General features: G+C 39.4%; 1 protein-coding gene across 1 annotated transcript in view; it reads left to right on the top strand.

Moving 5' to 3' along the window:
* LOC124615301 (NFX1-type zinc finger-containing protein 1-like) overlaps positions 1–16,825 on the top strand; it is a 268,918-nt gene that overhangs the window by 124,820 nt on the left and 127,273 nt on the right. The window contains exon 8 of the mRNA XM_047143088.1: positions 1,111–1,432. Coding sequence (XP_046999044.1) covers positions 1,111–1,432 — 322 coding nt within the window. The remainder of the gene's footprint in view (positions 1–1,110; positions 1,433–16,825) is intronic.

Genomic DNA, 16,825 nt, shown 5'->3' with positions numbered 1-16,825 from the left:
ACTGCTTCAGTTGTAAATAGTTTTATTGGCTCAATCATGACCGGTTTCAGGCTACCATAAGACAGTCCTCCTCTAGTTTTGTGATGGTTGTAGAATTTTGAAAAGGCTTGGATGTTCGCACTACAGTTTTTGTCTGTTGTAGGTTAATTTTATCCTTTGAACAAAATTGATTACTGAAAATACCTGGTTGTTGTCACAAATATAAGTCAGTCTCTCTCTCTCTCTCTCTCTCTCTCTCTCTCTCTCTCTGTGTGTGTGTGTGTGTGTGTGTGTGTGTGTTCCTTAAGTGATTGTAAATCTGATAATCATTTATAATTATTTTATAGTTTCAAATGTCCTCTGTGTGAAATATTGCAAGACTCAAATCCAAATGGCAGAATCTCTGGCATTTGCAATTTTTTTCTTTCCTTTCATTAGTTACTTGTAATGATATTTCCAAAGAGAGGGGATAGAAATTTCCTAATGGACGTTTCGTCTTTAATCCACTAGCAAAATAAATGCACTTGTTGTAAATAAAGCACTGTAATATTACTGAAAATGTGGTAAAATTTTAAAAATTATTTTATTCTCAGAACTGGAATGCTCAGTGCATACCTTTATCAACTACCATATTTCAAAATGAGTCAAAGAGTTTCAAACTTCAGAAACAAAAGGGAAACGGCAAGCTATCATATGTTGTTAGAAGTACACAAATACTGGAAGTCAGTACAGTTCTTTTTTTTTTTCTTTCAGATATGTGTGTTTTTATCTTACCAAGTTGGTGTAAGGCAACACCATTTGATATTAGCAAGTACAGATTAGCATATAGATACAGCCAAGGGTTTGTTGACATGAGCATGAACAACATCGTGTACAGTTTGTTGTCCTGCAACCACAAGGACACTCACTTTTAATTGAAAATTCCAATCATAAATATGTGAATTAGTCACCACTGTTTGTTTTCACAGGGTGGGTGTGATGCAGAGTTTCCAGTAAATCTGTTTCAAAGGTTCAGGGTCATTATTGTGTATAATTGATGACTGTTTCTGTCAATTGTTAGTTGTAACCGGTTACATCAAAACAGTTTCTGTGTAACAGTCTCTGTCATCCTTTGTTATTTCACATTTTCAGATCACCAGCAGGCTGCAAGTTTGGTCATCAGTGTGAGAAACAGTGTTATGAAGAGTGTGGTGTCTGTGGCATCTGTGGAAATAAAGTCGTGAAGATATTGCCTTGTGGCCATACTCTAGAAGTGGAGGGCAACATAGATGCAGCTAAGCAGCTATGCACAGTTAGCGTTCTTATTAAGCTTCCGTGTGGCCACGAAACTGTGAAGCCCTGTCACCAGAAAGCAGAAAAAATCGTCTGCCCACATCCTTGCGAGAACCGCTTACGATGTGGACACCAGTGCCTTAGAAAATGTCACATCAATCATGATCCAGATCATTTAAGAGTAAGTATGAAAAGTGTCATGTTCTGGTGCCCATAAGAATTTTTCAGTGCTGTGTCCGTCTGTCACAATGTCTCCACTGTGCAGCCAGTGAGAGACCAGTGGTTTCAGAAATGTTATCAAGTCAGGTTGCCACTGTGTTGATGTTGTGTTAAGTATTATTAAACTGTGCTGCAGGTCCATTCGCAGTGTAAAGAATATGTAAGACTGAGAGGACCTTGTGGAAATTTAGTTACTGTTGCTAGCGCACCAACAGTGAAAGCCAAGTATCTGGGTCTGGCACAGTTTTAACGTGTCCCAAGTATTCATCACTTGGGTCACTTACTCAAAGAATAAAGAAATTCATAGTGGCTTTCTGTAAGTGGCAACGGATATTTCATCATTGTCAATCGTATTCAAATGCCCAGTGTGCCTATAACCACCAGGACCACTTTTACAATCTGACATACTAGAGCCACTGAAATTCAAGTGTGAAAGCTTCTTCAACTGCTGGTGCCTGCAATAGCAATGTTGGTGGTCCATGCTTCCTTTTTCTTCATTATCGTTATGTCAGGAATAAATAATAATAATAGTAATAATAATAATAATAATAATAATAATAATGGTTTAAGTAACAAGGAAGCTCTTTCATTAATTGATACTTTTCGTGGATTATTCTGCCGACTTCATCATGCCTTTTCAAACATTCTGTGGGTGCCAAGGTTTTACATCTGGATGTAATGTGTGATACTGTCTCCTTGTGACCTCCCAATACTTGCTGTTGCTATCATCTGTTCCTTGTTCTTTAAGGATGTATGTTCAGCAGCTCCTTTAAGTAACAAGGAAGCTCTTTCATTAATTGACACTTTTCGTGGATTATTCTGCCGACTTCATCATGCCTTTTCAAACATTCTGTGGGTGCCAAGGTTTTACATCTGGATGTAATGTGTGATACTGTCTCCTTGTGACCTCCCAATACTTGCTGTTGCTATCATCTGTTCCTTGTTCTTTAACGATGTATGTTCAGCAGCTCCTTGTTATTACCTGGATGTTGTATCAGTGTTAGACAACCATAAGTTTCTGCATGTAAACTGGCATAGGTCAACCAGTTGTTTGAGGCTTGCAAATCAATATTATCCTAGATGAGGTATTTCCTGGGCATTTCTTTTATGAGCCAGCCTATTATCTTCGTATTAATGTAGACGTTGTGACAGTTAACAAATGTTTCTATTAGACTGAAAGGTTTGTAATTAATGTCAGCTGCCACTGTTGCTTTATGGATTGGTGAATTGCTGTTGTGAAAATACTTCTTCAGATTCCAACTTTGCTTTTTGTGCAGCTGCATAATATCTGTTAGCTCCCCGCTTCCTTTCTCATGTGGGATATCCAGTTTTTCAACAGCTGATGTCTCGCAAAAGGCGTCATACTTTGTGACAGTCCTCTGCATTTTCCCATCTTTCTTCCAAGTCTGTAAAAGTATGTGCGAAAATTTACAATTTTTTATTGCTGAATTTCAAACTTAATTGAATTATTCACTTAAAGGATAATTAGAGAATGTTAAAAAAAGGTTATATTAAAACCCCAAATATACTTATGTTTATAAAATAACTCCACAAAGAATAAAATGTCTTAGGACAAAATATGTTACTTGAATATCTTTCAAAACTGTTTGTAGTGTTTTTGATAAACAATAAAAATTATGATAATACACTCTTGCACAACATTCACCTTCCTGTGTTCGTGACTGTGTAAAGGCTCTGTAGTGTGGTACAATACATAGAGGTACATCACATTCTTCACACACCCACATATATTGCTATTCCCTCTTATTTTTCTTCTCATTTGCATCCTGAACTTGGCTGCACATCCCACAGATTCTGGTAGGGTCCTACTTCTTTGCAGTAGCTGGGATAATGATGGGACATGATGGTCAGTTAGACAGATGGTATTAGTGATTGTTGATGTATGGCCATGTGCTTTTGGAGAGATATTCAGCTTTCATCTGCTCAGTCACTGCCACATGAAAATCAAGAGCATTCTTTGTGCCTCCAGATTTCTTGTACAAGCTGAATGTATTCCAGAGAACCAATTCAAGTACTTTGACAAATATTTTTGGTAGTATTTTTTCACTCCTTTCTGTGTTAATGGATTGTTTGCTATATGTTGATCAACTTTAGCCACTCCTCCCATTGTGTCTGTATGATATTTTATTTATTTTTCATTTCTGCATTGTGCATAATGTTCAAAATAGGGCACATCGTGCTGCCTGTTTCATCTTGTTTGCTATAACTTTAACCTCTTAAAAGCAACAATATCTCACTTTTTAAATTTCTTACAGTGATAGTTTAATGGCATATCTTTCCTAGAAGGCCGCACAAGCCATGTATGTTAGTTTTCTTTGTAATAAGGTGGTTTGCCAGTTGGGGAGAGATGTAGAAATTATCAGCTGTAAGCCAGTAGTCTTTGATGAGAAGGGGTTTCATTAGGGTCAGTGCTATTTGAAATTGTGCCCTTACATGTATATAATATAATTATAGACCATACTTAGACAGACTTGGACTCTCACAATATGTAGGTCTTCCAAATCCTCTTTATTGATATATATTGAACCCAACCTAATCTCCATGTATATAACATGAGGCTCCAGGCTTTGGTGCCATTCATCTCTGGAATACAAAGATTTTTCAATTTGTTATTGAGATTTCTCCTTTCTTCTGGACGCATTCCGCACTCCTGTCAGCCATCTGTCCCTCAGACTTCCTCTTCGTCTCTTTCCTTCCAGTTTCATCTCATGTATCCTCTTTCCCTCCATTCTCTTTAACATGTCCATACCATCTCAGCCTTGATTTCTCTGTCTCCTCCTGTAATGGTTCCACCTTTGTTAATTCCCTGATCCTCTCAGTTCTTAACCTGTCTATCTTTGTCACTCCAGTAATGTTTCTCAAGTATTTTGTGTCACTAGCTTGGACTCTGCTTTTCTCTCTTCCTTTCATAACCCAGGTTTCTGATTTAAATGTCAAATGCAAATGTCAGGATCGGGACATAGTATGACTGGTATGTAACCTTTCTACTGATTTGGGGTACATCCTAGCTCCATATCAGGCCTCTGACATTCTTCCGAAATTCTTCTGCTTTTCTCCCCCACTCGTTTATTTACCTGCCGTTTTTTCCAGCTTCCTGTGTTAGGCTTCCCAAGTACTAGAAACTCTCCACTCTCCTCAATCGTTGCCCCCCCCCCCCCCCCCCCAATTGTTATTTCAGTTGTTCCTCTCTCCTTCTTTCTTGTTGTGATAATCAACTCAATCTTACTTACACTAAATTTCATCCCATATTATTGTACTGTGTGTTCCCTTAACGTCCAACTGCTCTTGTACTTAATCCTCCTTATTCCCCCAAATCATCAGATCATCTGCAAACACCATAGCTTTCACCTTCCTTTCATCAATTACTTGTGCTACTGTGAACTCATTTTATCATCCATCACTAAAATGAAGAGTAATGGTGAAAGTGCACCTCCCTGCCTCAAGCCATTTTTCTGCTCAATCCAAGCTGACCTCTCTCCTCCCACTTTCACACAGCTCACGCTTTCATGGTACATTTGCCTTATCCTAAAACTAATCTGTTTTGCTACTCATCTGTTCTCCAGGTCTTTCCACACTTTGCTTCTATGTACACTATCATACGCTTTTTCAATTTCCAGGAAGGTCATTAGCAGATCTATTCCATATTCATAGTGCTGTTCCTACAGTTGTCTTACAGAAAAATAATAGACCCACCATGAACCTTTCTGTTCTGAAGCCATGTTGTTGTTCTCTCATTCTTCCTTCTAATTTTGCCCAATTCGTGCTACCAAAATTTTCTCAAAGATCTTTGCACAATGACTCGTCAGTGTTATCCCCTGATAGTTCTTGCACTCTTTCTATTTCCCTTCTTAAAGATTGGGACAATTATTCCCTTCTTCCAGTCTTCTGGGATCATCTTCTGTCTCCACGCAATTTACATTACTCAATACAGCCATTGTATCTCCACCTCTCCTGCTGCTCTCGCCATCTCATCCAGACCTGGTGACTTCCCTCCCTTCATCTTGCCCAGTGCCTGTTCCACTTCTCCCCAAATAAGGTCTTATTCTATTTGCTGTTCCTCCTCTTTTTTTCTCCTAGACTTGTTCCTCCTCATCCAGGTCTCCATTCGGATTCAGGAGTTCTTCAAAATACTCCTTCCACATATTCTTGAGTTCCTCCTTATTCTCTACATCTTGTCCACTTTTGTTCACCATTTGAGCATAATCTGTCATACCGTTCTTCCTCTTACTTTTAATCATCCCATGTAACACCTTTTTTGAACCTTCACTATCCTCCTCCATCATTCTGGTCCACTGTTCAATCCACTTTCTTCTTTCCTCCACCACCACTGTTTTTGCTTCTTTCTTTCTTGCCTGATACTCTTCTCTTGTCTCTACTGTTCTCTTCTGGAACCATACCCTATGCTCCCTATTCTTCTTCTGTACTATATCCTTTGTTTTATCATTCCATCATTCCATCTCTTTTTATTGCTGTCCTCCCACATATTGCTCCCGCCGCACTTACTGATGTTCCCTTGAATCTACCCTATTCCTCTTCTACCGTTTTTGGTTCATCCTTTCCTTTACGACTTGTAGGCACTGTAGCCTGCTTTCTTCCTGCTTCAGCATCCATACCCTTATATGTCTTTCTACAGGAAGTAGTCAACTATTAACTTTCTCATTACGTCTTGGCTGTACCAGGTAATCTTGTGGCTCTCTCTTTTCTTGAACCAAGATTTTCCAATCAGCAAGCCATTCCTTTGACAGAACTCTAATAGTCTTTCACCTACCCCAAATCTCATCACTGTTCGTGTCTATCTTGAGCATATCTGTTAGTCTTAAGTGACTGCAAAATTGACCAACTTAACATCAATTACTTTCTTTATATATCGCATCACATATTAAGTGTCATTTTGTTTGAAGTCTGAAGACAGTCTAGTAAATGGAAATCTTGGAGGTATGGGAGGCAGTTCTGTTGTTACGTCGACTTCATTCTATTTTCTGATACTGGAAAAACTTAACATCACTTGAATCACTTCCTTGATCTGTCGTAACTTCACTAACACTGTCGTGTCTGAAGCGTCATTTTCTGACCCTTTAAATTCCATATCAAACAATGAAATATCCAGGATGGAATAATGACAGTAGTATGAAAAAAGATAGGTGCTGATCGCCATACAGCGGATATGCTGAGTATCAGGTGCAACAAAAATGCTTTCAAACAAAGCTTTCTGCCAAACAGGCCTTTGTCAAAATTGGACAACACACACACACACACACACACACACACACACACACACACACACACACACACAGAGACAGAGACAGAGACAGAGACAGAGAGAGAGAGAGAGAGAGAGAGAGAGAGAGAGATATTACAGTACTGTGATGAAAAACATTCTTGTATCTTTACAAACTCAATGGCAGAAGCCTGGTTGGTCAGTTAATACAATGCGGACTCTAAAACCAACAATGTACAAAATAACCCTGGAGATTAATTTACTGCATGTGACTGAGGAAAGTTGTGATGAATAGCGTCGTAAACTTCTATTTCTTTATGTAAAATGTGCTATGAACAACATATCTTAAATAAAAGTGGTGGATAAGGTTACAAATGAAAAAAGTGATGTTGAGATAGAAGTCACTGATTATGTCTAATACACACATCAAAAAAGTTTTGAATCACCTTGGTTCCGAGATTTCCGGAACCTGTACAGAAAATTGGAATAGAGATCAACATAAACATCATTTCCTCCCTTTTTATTGCTCATGAAAGCAACACATTGCATGTTGTACCACCATACAGCAAGACCTTGAGAAGTGGTGGTTCAGATTGCTGTCCACACTGGTACCTTTAATACCCAGTAGCACGTCCTCTTGCATTGATGCATGCCTGTATTCGTCGTGGCATACTATCCACAAGTTCATTAAGGCACTGTTGGTCCAGATTGTCCTAATCCTCAACGGTGATTCAGCATAGATCCCTCAGATTCAGCATAGATCCCTCAGAGTAGTTGGTGGGTGACGTCGTCCATAAACAGCCCTTTTCAATGTATCCCTGGCATGTTCGATAGGTTTCATGTCTGAAGAAAATGCTGGCCACTCTAGTCGAGCGATGTCATTATCCTGAAGGAAGTCAATCACAAGATATGCATGATGGGGTTGCGAATTGTCATCCATGAAGACGAATGCCTCGCCAATATGCTCCTGGTATGGTTGCACTATCGGTCGGATGATGGCATTTACATATCATACAGCTACCTTCCATGACCACTAGCAGCGTACATCGGCCCCACATAATGCCAACCCAAAGCTGCAGGGACTCTCCACCTTGCTGCACTCGCTGGACAGTGAGTCTAAGGCGTTCAGCTTGACCGGGTTGCCTCCTAACACATTTCTGACAATTGTCTGGTCGAAGGCATATGCGACACTCATCGATGAAGAAAACGTGATGCCAATCCTGAGCAGTCCATTCGGCATGTTGTTGGGGCCCATCAGTAGTGCACTGCATGGTGTCGTGTTTACAAAAATGGACCTCACCATGCACGTCGGGAGTGAAGTTGTGCCTCATGCAGCCTATTGTGCATAGTTTACATAAGCCATAATACGACATTCTGTGGTTGCACGAAAAGCATTGTTCAACACGGTGGCATTGCTGTGAGGGTTCCTCCGAGCCATAATCCGTAGGTAGACGTCATCCACTGCAGTAGTAGCTCTTGGGCGGCCAGAGTGAGGCATGTCATAGACAGTTCCTGTCTCCCTGTATCTCCTCCATATCCGAACGACATTGCTTTGGTTCACTCTGAGACACCTGGTCAGTTCCCTCGTTGAGAGGCCTTCCTGGTACAAAGTAACAATGCACATTCGATGGAACCGCGGTATTGACTGTTTGGGCATGATTCAACTACAGACCACAGGAGCCGTCTTCTTGGTGAAATGACCGGAACTGATGGGCTGTCGGACCCCCTCTGTCTAATAGGCACTGCTTATGCATGGTTGTTTACATCTTTGGGCGGGTTTAGTGACATCTCTGAACAGTCAAAGGGACTGTGACTGTGATATAATATCCACAGTCAACGTCTATCTTCAGGAGTTCTGGGAACCGGGTGATGCAAAACTTTTTTTGATGTGTGCAGATAAGAGTATAATACTTGAAACAAATGTACAGCTGTTTTTCATCAATTTTTTAAAGGATATGTAAGGGCAAACATAATGTCTAAAGAGAAATGTAGCAAAAGGTGGGAAATTATAACTGATTGTTTGTTACAGTCACAGCTGTGTTATGTAGTGTAGGTGATTAGATTTTCAGCTTGGCTGCAATGTAATAAATAAACTTTGTCACCATGTAATGCTGTGTCAGCATAATAATACTGGAAGGAATATCCAGTAGTTTACATCCTTACCACCGACACCAGCTTTTCTGAATTGCACTGGTGGGAACTTTCCCTGCAATACATCCTATGTTCCCATAACTCTCCTGTCCTCAACCTTTGTCCTCATGCATCCAGCCTTTTCCCTGTTCCCATTCCAGCACTACACAACTGTCATTCCACCACCATACTCGGTCTCTTTATTTCTCTCATTCTCCACTACTTCCCCCCCCCCCCCCCCCCCCTTCCACCTTTCACCTTTCCACCTCTCCCCTGCCCATAGTCTAACCTGCAGCACTTTGCTGTCCGCCCCCGCCACCATACTATCCCTCCCCTTCCCGCTCCAGCCTCCTCCTTACCCCCATCCAGTTGCCACTCCCTTCATGCACAGGCACTGCTGCTCGCATTGTGGTTTCAGTTGCCTGAGACTTCAGTCGTGTGTGTGTGTGTGTGTGTGTGTGTGTGTGTGTGGGGGGGGGGGGGGGGGGGGGGGGCACGCGCGCACACACACACACAGACACACACACACACACACACACACACACACAAGATGTCATTGTGAGAGTCTTTTTTTTGTGCCTATCTGCGACTCAGCATCTCCGCTATATGGTGAGTATCACTTTCCCTCTCGTAATATTATTGTGACAGGATAAAAGTTAGCTCAAAATCAGTATAACGCAAGACAGGTGAAATTGTACGAATTTCTTTCACTTTTAACGTGGCTGGCTCACATTCAGCTATTCAGACAAAAGGGGTTCCATTCTACAGTAACTACAGTAACTTTGTGAGCAGTTTCATGGTGGCTACATAGTTCTACCTGAAATGATAATAGTAAAAGGGTCATTTTTAACGTGACAACCAATAGGGCATTGTGTCCTCAAATTCTGTCACTTGAATAGTACAAGGGTCATTTTTAAAGTGACAACCAATAGGGCATTGTGTCCTCAAATTCTGTCACTTGACATCTGTTCATGGTCAGCCACTTTTGACCAGTCTCTCCCTACGCCGCCATTACATTTCCCGTCTCTACTGCTGTCAGTTGTTATGGTTTGTACTGCTTCACTTTTTGCCGTGTTACTTGGTAATCTTGCCAATTATGAAGTGTGCTTAGTTATTTGGTTGTTAAATGCGAAACAAGTTCATCCTGCTGAAATTCATCAGAAGCATTTTGTAGATTATGGTGCAGATGTAATGAATAATAAGACGGGGTGTAAGTTGTGTAGGCATAAAGTACAAAACGTTTATGATGAAAAACGATCTGTGCAGCCCACTGTCACGACTGAAAACTTGACACAAAAGTTTGATGAGGCCATTCACAAAACAGGCACTGCTCTATTGGACATCTGCATCAGAAATTTTCGCAAAAATTCAAGATCAGCAGTTTTTCACAGTCTTACTGACAAACTTCACGACAAAGAAATGTGTGCAAAATGTTGACAAAAGAACACAAAACAAAGTGAATGGCACATTTTTTGTCCGTTTTGGACCACTATCACAAGGATGGTGATGAGTCACATTGTGACAGGTGATGAAGCGTGGATTGTGCACAGCACTCCTGAGAATAAACATCAATACAGTGAATGACATCATTCAAACTCCCTGATGAAACCACAGAAATCCAAACAAGAACCTTCAACACGGAAAATCATAGCCACAATGTTTTGGGACGGGAAAGGCGTTCTTCTGTTAGACTTCTTGCCAAGAGGAATGACAATAAAAGCTTAGGCATGATATTCAAAATCACTGGCAGGCAGTGCTCTATAGCGGCTCTGTTCTGCCTCATGACAATGCTCAGCCTCACATTGTGCGTAGAACAAAGACATAACTGGACAAGTTTCATTGGGAATTACTGGATCATCCACCATACCGCCCTGGCTTAGCACAATCAGACTTACATCTGTGTCCAAAACAGAAGGAATTTCTTGGTGAAAAGTGCTTGGGAAATGACATGTTGAAAGAAACTGTTACTAATTGTTTGAATGGTCAGGAGGTGGAGTTCTTTGATGCTGGGATCCAGAAGCTGATGCCCCGACCTGACAAATGTTTAAACGTTCAAGCCAACTGTTGAAAAGTGAAAAAAAGTATAATTATAGTTTGTGATGCAATTTACGTTCATAAATAAACTTTCTCTTACTTCATTACAAATTTGTTCTTACTTTAAAAACGACTCTTGTAATATGTTAACACAAAATTGCAATCCTATAACATTCCTTAGTGCTGGAAAATTGTTCACTGTGTCTGTTGGAGTGGGTATTGTCTTACATCATCTACTGAAATTCTGTTGTTGTTGTTGTTGTTGTTGTTGTTGTTGTTGTGGTCTTGAGTCCTGAGACTGGTTTGATGCAGCTCTCCATGCTACTCTATCCTGTGCAAGCTGCTTCATCTCCCAGTATGTACGACAGCCTACATCCTTCTGAATCTGCTTAGTGTATTCATCTCATGGTCTCCCTCTACGATCTTCACAAATCTAATGCCACTCCTCTGACCCCATAAGTTTCTAACTTATGTAGAAGAATGGAGTGATTTACAGTATCAGAAGCCTTAGATAGGTCTAGAAAAGTGCCAATAACTTTGTTTCCATCATCAAGTTTATTCAATACTGCTTGAGTAAACGTGGCTATGGCTGTTATTGTAGACCTGCCCTTCCTCAAACCGTGTTGAGAACTTTTTAATATATTGTACTTAGAGAAAAATGATTCCATTTGATCAAGAAATAGCCTTTCCAACAACTTACTAAGTTCTGATGTCAATGAAATAGGCCTATAATTTTGTACATCAGTAGTTTTTCCCTTTTTATGCACTGGTCTTATTTCGGTGACTTTTAACAAGTCAGGAAATGACCCCTGTCTGAAAGAGCTGTTTATTAAATATTGCAGTGGCTTTATTAACTCATTACTGCATTCTTTCAGAGATTTGGCTGAGATGTCATCCCAGCCACCAGATATACTTGCTTTTAAGTTGGAAATGGTTCTCAGGATTTCCTGTTCTGTAACACACCTCAGGAAGAAAGAATTACTGACATTACTGGGATTTAGCACCTGCGGTGGGTTGATCACATCCTCCTTACTCATCTTACTAATTTGATCTATGAATCTCTCTCATACATCTTTTGGGTCACTAACCAATTTTTCATTTCCCCTTATTATTATGTTGTTACCCAATGCCTTGTCATTCCTCCCACTTTCCTTTACTATATTCGACGCTGTTTTGGTAACATTACAGGATTGACTCATCTGTTGTGCATACTTCTGTGCCTTTAATGTCTAAAGTGCTTCCCTATAGGTTTTTCTACAGGCTTTGTATTTAGACTGAAAGTACTGCAGTTTGGTGTCTTTAAAAAGAATATATAGATCATTCTTTAATTTCATCACATTAGGGGGGAGTTTAAGATTCCTGGAACTGTCAGTTTTCTTTAGTATTTTGACCCTTGGGCATACTTGATTTAGACAATGGGTTAATGTTGTATAAAATAATTCCCTCTTTTCATTAATGTCTTCTGTTCATATAGGCCTACCTGATACCAGTTTGTGTGTCAGTTTTTCTGTTAATGCATGATACTCAAGCTTTCTTTTATAAGTAAATTGTTCCTTATGAGATACTATTTCTTTGTCAGTGTGAAGCTCTAGGACTAATGCACTATGATCCAAAATGTGGTTCTCAACAGTTCCAACTACAAGGTCCTCCTTACTTAAGTTTGTAATAACATGGTCAATATGTGTCTGAGAGTCACCTGTAATTCTTGTTGGTGTTCAATTCACGTGGTTGTAATTATAGGACTGTAATATATCAATACATCTAAGGTAACTTACACTATTAGTTAGGGAGTCAATGTTCACATCCCCTATTATTATAGTCTGTTTTTTATGAGGTGAGAGTTTATCAATAAGTTCCTCTAAATGGCAAAAGAATTCTTCCATGTTACTGTTAGGGGATCTGTACAGGCTAGCTATTATTAAACTGCTATATCTGAGCTTTATTCTTATGGCAGCTATTTCAAAGACCATCTCACATGCAAGTTTATCTATCCAATCAATTTTGCTGATATGAAACTTCCTGGCAGATTAAAACTGTGTGCCCGACCGAGACTCAAACTCGGGACCTTTGCCTTTCGCGGGCAAGTGCTCTACCAACAGAGCTACCGAAGCACGACTCACGCCCGGTGCTCACAGCTTTACTTCTGCCAGTGTCCCATTGTACCAGTTATTTGGGTTTCTTTCTGTTCCATTCACGTATAGAGCATGGGAAGAATGATTGATTAAATGCCTCTGTACATGCTGTAATCTGTTTCAGTGCCTCTGTGCTTACTGTAACTAACCTAACATTTCCCTTGCAATTACTGTGGGAGCAATATTTAGGGGGTTACAGTATATTCCTAGAGTCATCACTTGAAGCTGATTCTTGAAACTTTGTAGGTAGTGTGGCGAAATAAATAAAAAAAATTTTGATTTTATTGTGTTTTTTAACTTCAGAATTTTTGAAAGGCTTTTTTACGGATTGTATTGACCGGCTTGAATGTGGACAAATACAGTGCTGCGTGAAATATGCCTGTAATATAATTTACCATTCCGATTAATTGCATTTTGAATTCTACGTCATTGTTGATTTAATCAGAGTTCTCACCTTAGACGTAGAATTAGTCCTTCTGCCACAATATTAATTCGTCAGTCGCCATCGAAGTTCTTCTCTATGTTGACCGTGTGTATCTTCCTAAATCGGCATCGGTTCACTTCACGAAGACGGTGGAAACCAAGGAATACAATGCTACGTTGCTTTAAATAATTTTCGTAACACTTCGATACTTCTCACTATTTTTTATTCACAAGACAATAAGACTTGCTCTGCTCGTCGCACAAACCATAATTACTAACAATATGGCTGCCTTTCCGCAGACACCAAAAATTACGTCCATCCTCCACGAGGCAACAATCGAAAGTGTCCCTTAGCTCCTTCTTGGAGTATGAAACAAAAGAGAATCCAATGTGAACATTACAAAGATTATAACCTACATGCCTCTCAATTTAATCTTTGGCGCAGCCTTTAAGGTATTGTATGTCTCTGTGTCGGAATGTGTCATTACAGTAGGCTTTTTCAGGATAGCTTACATCTTTCTTCAAGTCTTGACAGTTCAGTTGCTTAAGCATTGCTGTGACATTTTCCCACAGATCAAACAAATCTTTGACTATCTGTGCTGCCCTTCTCTGTGCATATTCAATATTTCCTTATTCCTTATTAGTCCTGTGTGGTGTGGGTCCCACATATTTGAGCAACATTCTAGAACTGGTCACAGAAGTGATTTGCAAGCAGTCTCTTTTGTAGACTAATTGGACTTCCTAGCATACTACCAATAAATTGAAGTCTACCACCTACTTTACCTTTACGACAGCCTGTGAAAATACCATTTCATATTCCTGCAAGATGTTACACCTAGGCACTTGCGGGAATTGGTCAATTCTGTCTGACTTGTTGATATTATAATCATAGGACATAATGTTTTTACTTCTTGTGACATACTCAGTTTAATGTTTATGAACATTTAAACCAAGTTGCCAATCTTTGCACCACTTTGAAATCTGATAAAGTTCTGACTGAACATTTATGTAGCTTCTTTCAGACAGTACTTCATTATAGATAACATCATCATCTCCAAAAAGTTTGAATTTACTATTAATATTGTCCACAAGGTCATTAATCTCCAGTATGAACAGCAATGGCCCCAATATACTTTCCTGGGGCACAGCCGAAGTTACTTCTACATCTGACAATGACCTTCCATTCAATATAACACACTGCATCCTCCCTACCAAACGATACTCAATCCAGTCACAATTTTCACTTGGTACCCCACTTGATGGTACTTTACAATAATTGCAGATGTGGTGCTAAACCAAATGCTTTTCAGAAATCAAGAAATACCGCATCTACCTGACTGCCTTGATCCAAAGCTTTCAGTATGACATGAGGAAAGAGAGAGTTGACTTTTGCACAATCAGTGTTTTCGGGATCCTTGCTGGCTGGCATGGGGGAGGTTGTTCCGTTTGAGATGCATTATCTCATACTAATATCTTTATAAATGTTAAAATGCAAAACTTCTTACGTTAAGTATGTGTGATAAGCCTACTAGAGCTTTTGCTTTCAGCAAGTACTATGATTGTGTGTAGCCCTGAAAATACTTCAATCTCTGTGTTCTACAATTGACATAAAATCACTGAAAGCTGAAACATCAACGTCACTGAAGTCATTCATGTTATCAGATTATTTTACCAAGTCAGAACTACTTTGTTGTCTTCATACTGTAGTAAACTATATCTCATTCCATAGTTCATTGAAATGTGCATCCATATATCCACTGATGTTCTATGATGTTGACTGATGTTCTGTGATGTTGCTCCCCATTTTACTAAAGAATTCCTCGCATTACTTACCTGTTGTGAGGATATAGTTGTAGGATTTGATGAAAGTTTAAACACTATTGCACAGAAAACACAGCTGGACATCAGTATAAGGTTTTGTAATTCAGAATCACTTCAATATCAGAACTATACTTTGATTCTGGATTTTTTTCTTATTTATTTATTTATTTATTATTATTATTATTATTATTATTAATTTTTTTTTTCAGCACACTTTTGTTGCTGATTTGTTGGAAGGCCTAGAATCTTCTGTTGGAATGCCTAATTTGATTAAAATTTTACAAATGTTTTAGACGATATTAATCCAAATTTGCAAATGGAATTAATAGATCTACATTGTAATTCTCATCTGAGAGACAAGTTCCTTTTGGCAAAACGTATAATTGACTTTTATCACGGCTTTCCACAGCAACAGTTTCCTCGTCTCCATCGTGAAGCCGTGGAGATAATGTCAATGTTTGGCTCGACATACATTTGTGAGAGATTTTTTTACTGTTATGAAAATTTACGTAACTGTTTGCGTTTGTCTGTATGTATTGTTCCAGACATTAAATGTATTGTAACCTACACCTGTGATAATTAAATAAAACGTATCGTAGATAATAGGTACTCTTTCAAACCATGATTTCCTTCAAGCACTCCTACTAACCTTATACCTTCATTCAGTAAAGCAAGCTACGAAACAAAACTCATTACAGAGGAAGGAGTGGAGAGACGGTATGATGGGGAAGGGAAAGAAGCGGGTGGCCAGCTTGCCCCTGTGTGCACGCAGAACACATGTTAACTGCACGCGTGCAAGGGCACTGCACACATGTGGGATTCCTGCCCGCCCCTGCTGTAGTTCATGGGTTGTCAGAACAATTTGAAATTCTTGTGTTCAGAAGTTAACTACGCCTTAAAAAGGGCATAAGAAATCATTGCCTAAAATAATATCAAAATCATGGTCATGCTTCCAAACCACTTCCAGTGTCAACTTTCGCTTCCTTCCATCCATTTCCAGTTCCGCATTTTGTGAACCTGTTGGTTAAATTACCTTTTTTCCCCTCAATCCACAGAGTCTTCAACATCGTAATGTTAATTCTTATGTGCAAGTAGATTTAATGACCATTTATTCATAAAGATAGACTGTCTGCTATTGAATTTACTTTGCAAAGTTAAATTTATGACTTGAAAGCTCCTACCTCTCCTACTGGATTCACTTTGCAGAAGAGGAATAAGGGGCAGTGGCAGAATCATTCCCATTCATGTTTTCCATATTCACATTCCTTCAAACACCTTGTTAACCTATTTGGTTAGCCGAGCGATGCCATAAACATGGAGAGTTTGCTGTCTTATGTCTTATCCTTCTACAAAAGGGACATGTTGGTGCTGTACACCCGGAAGCCTTGTGACGTGAGTGTTTGCAACAAGTGCAGCACATTTCATCAATGAATACACATCTAGTGGTGTTTATCCTCAGAGGATTGGACCAATTGTTGCGTCTCTTCACATAGAAAGGCGAGTCGTACATAGGTTATGAAATAGTATATGTACTGAACACAATTTGGTAAAAGAGAAATAAGAGTTATTGATTAGG

Source organism: Schistocerca americana, chromosome 5 (genome assembly GCF_021461395.2).
Source record: "Schistocerca americana isolate TAMUIC-IGC-003095 chromosome 5, iqSchAmer2.1, whole genome shotgun sequence".
In the NCBI taxonomy this organism is placed as follows: domain Eukaryota; kingdom Metazoa; phylum Arthropoda; class Insecta; order Orthoptera; family Acrididae; genus Schistocerca; species Schistocerca americana.
Note: the sequence above shows the minus strand (reverse complement) of the source record. Positions and strands in the feature narration are given on the sequence as shown.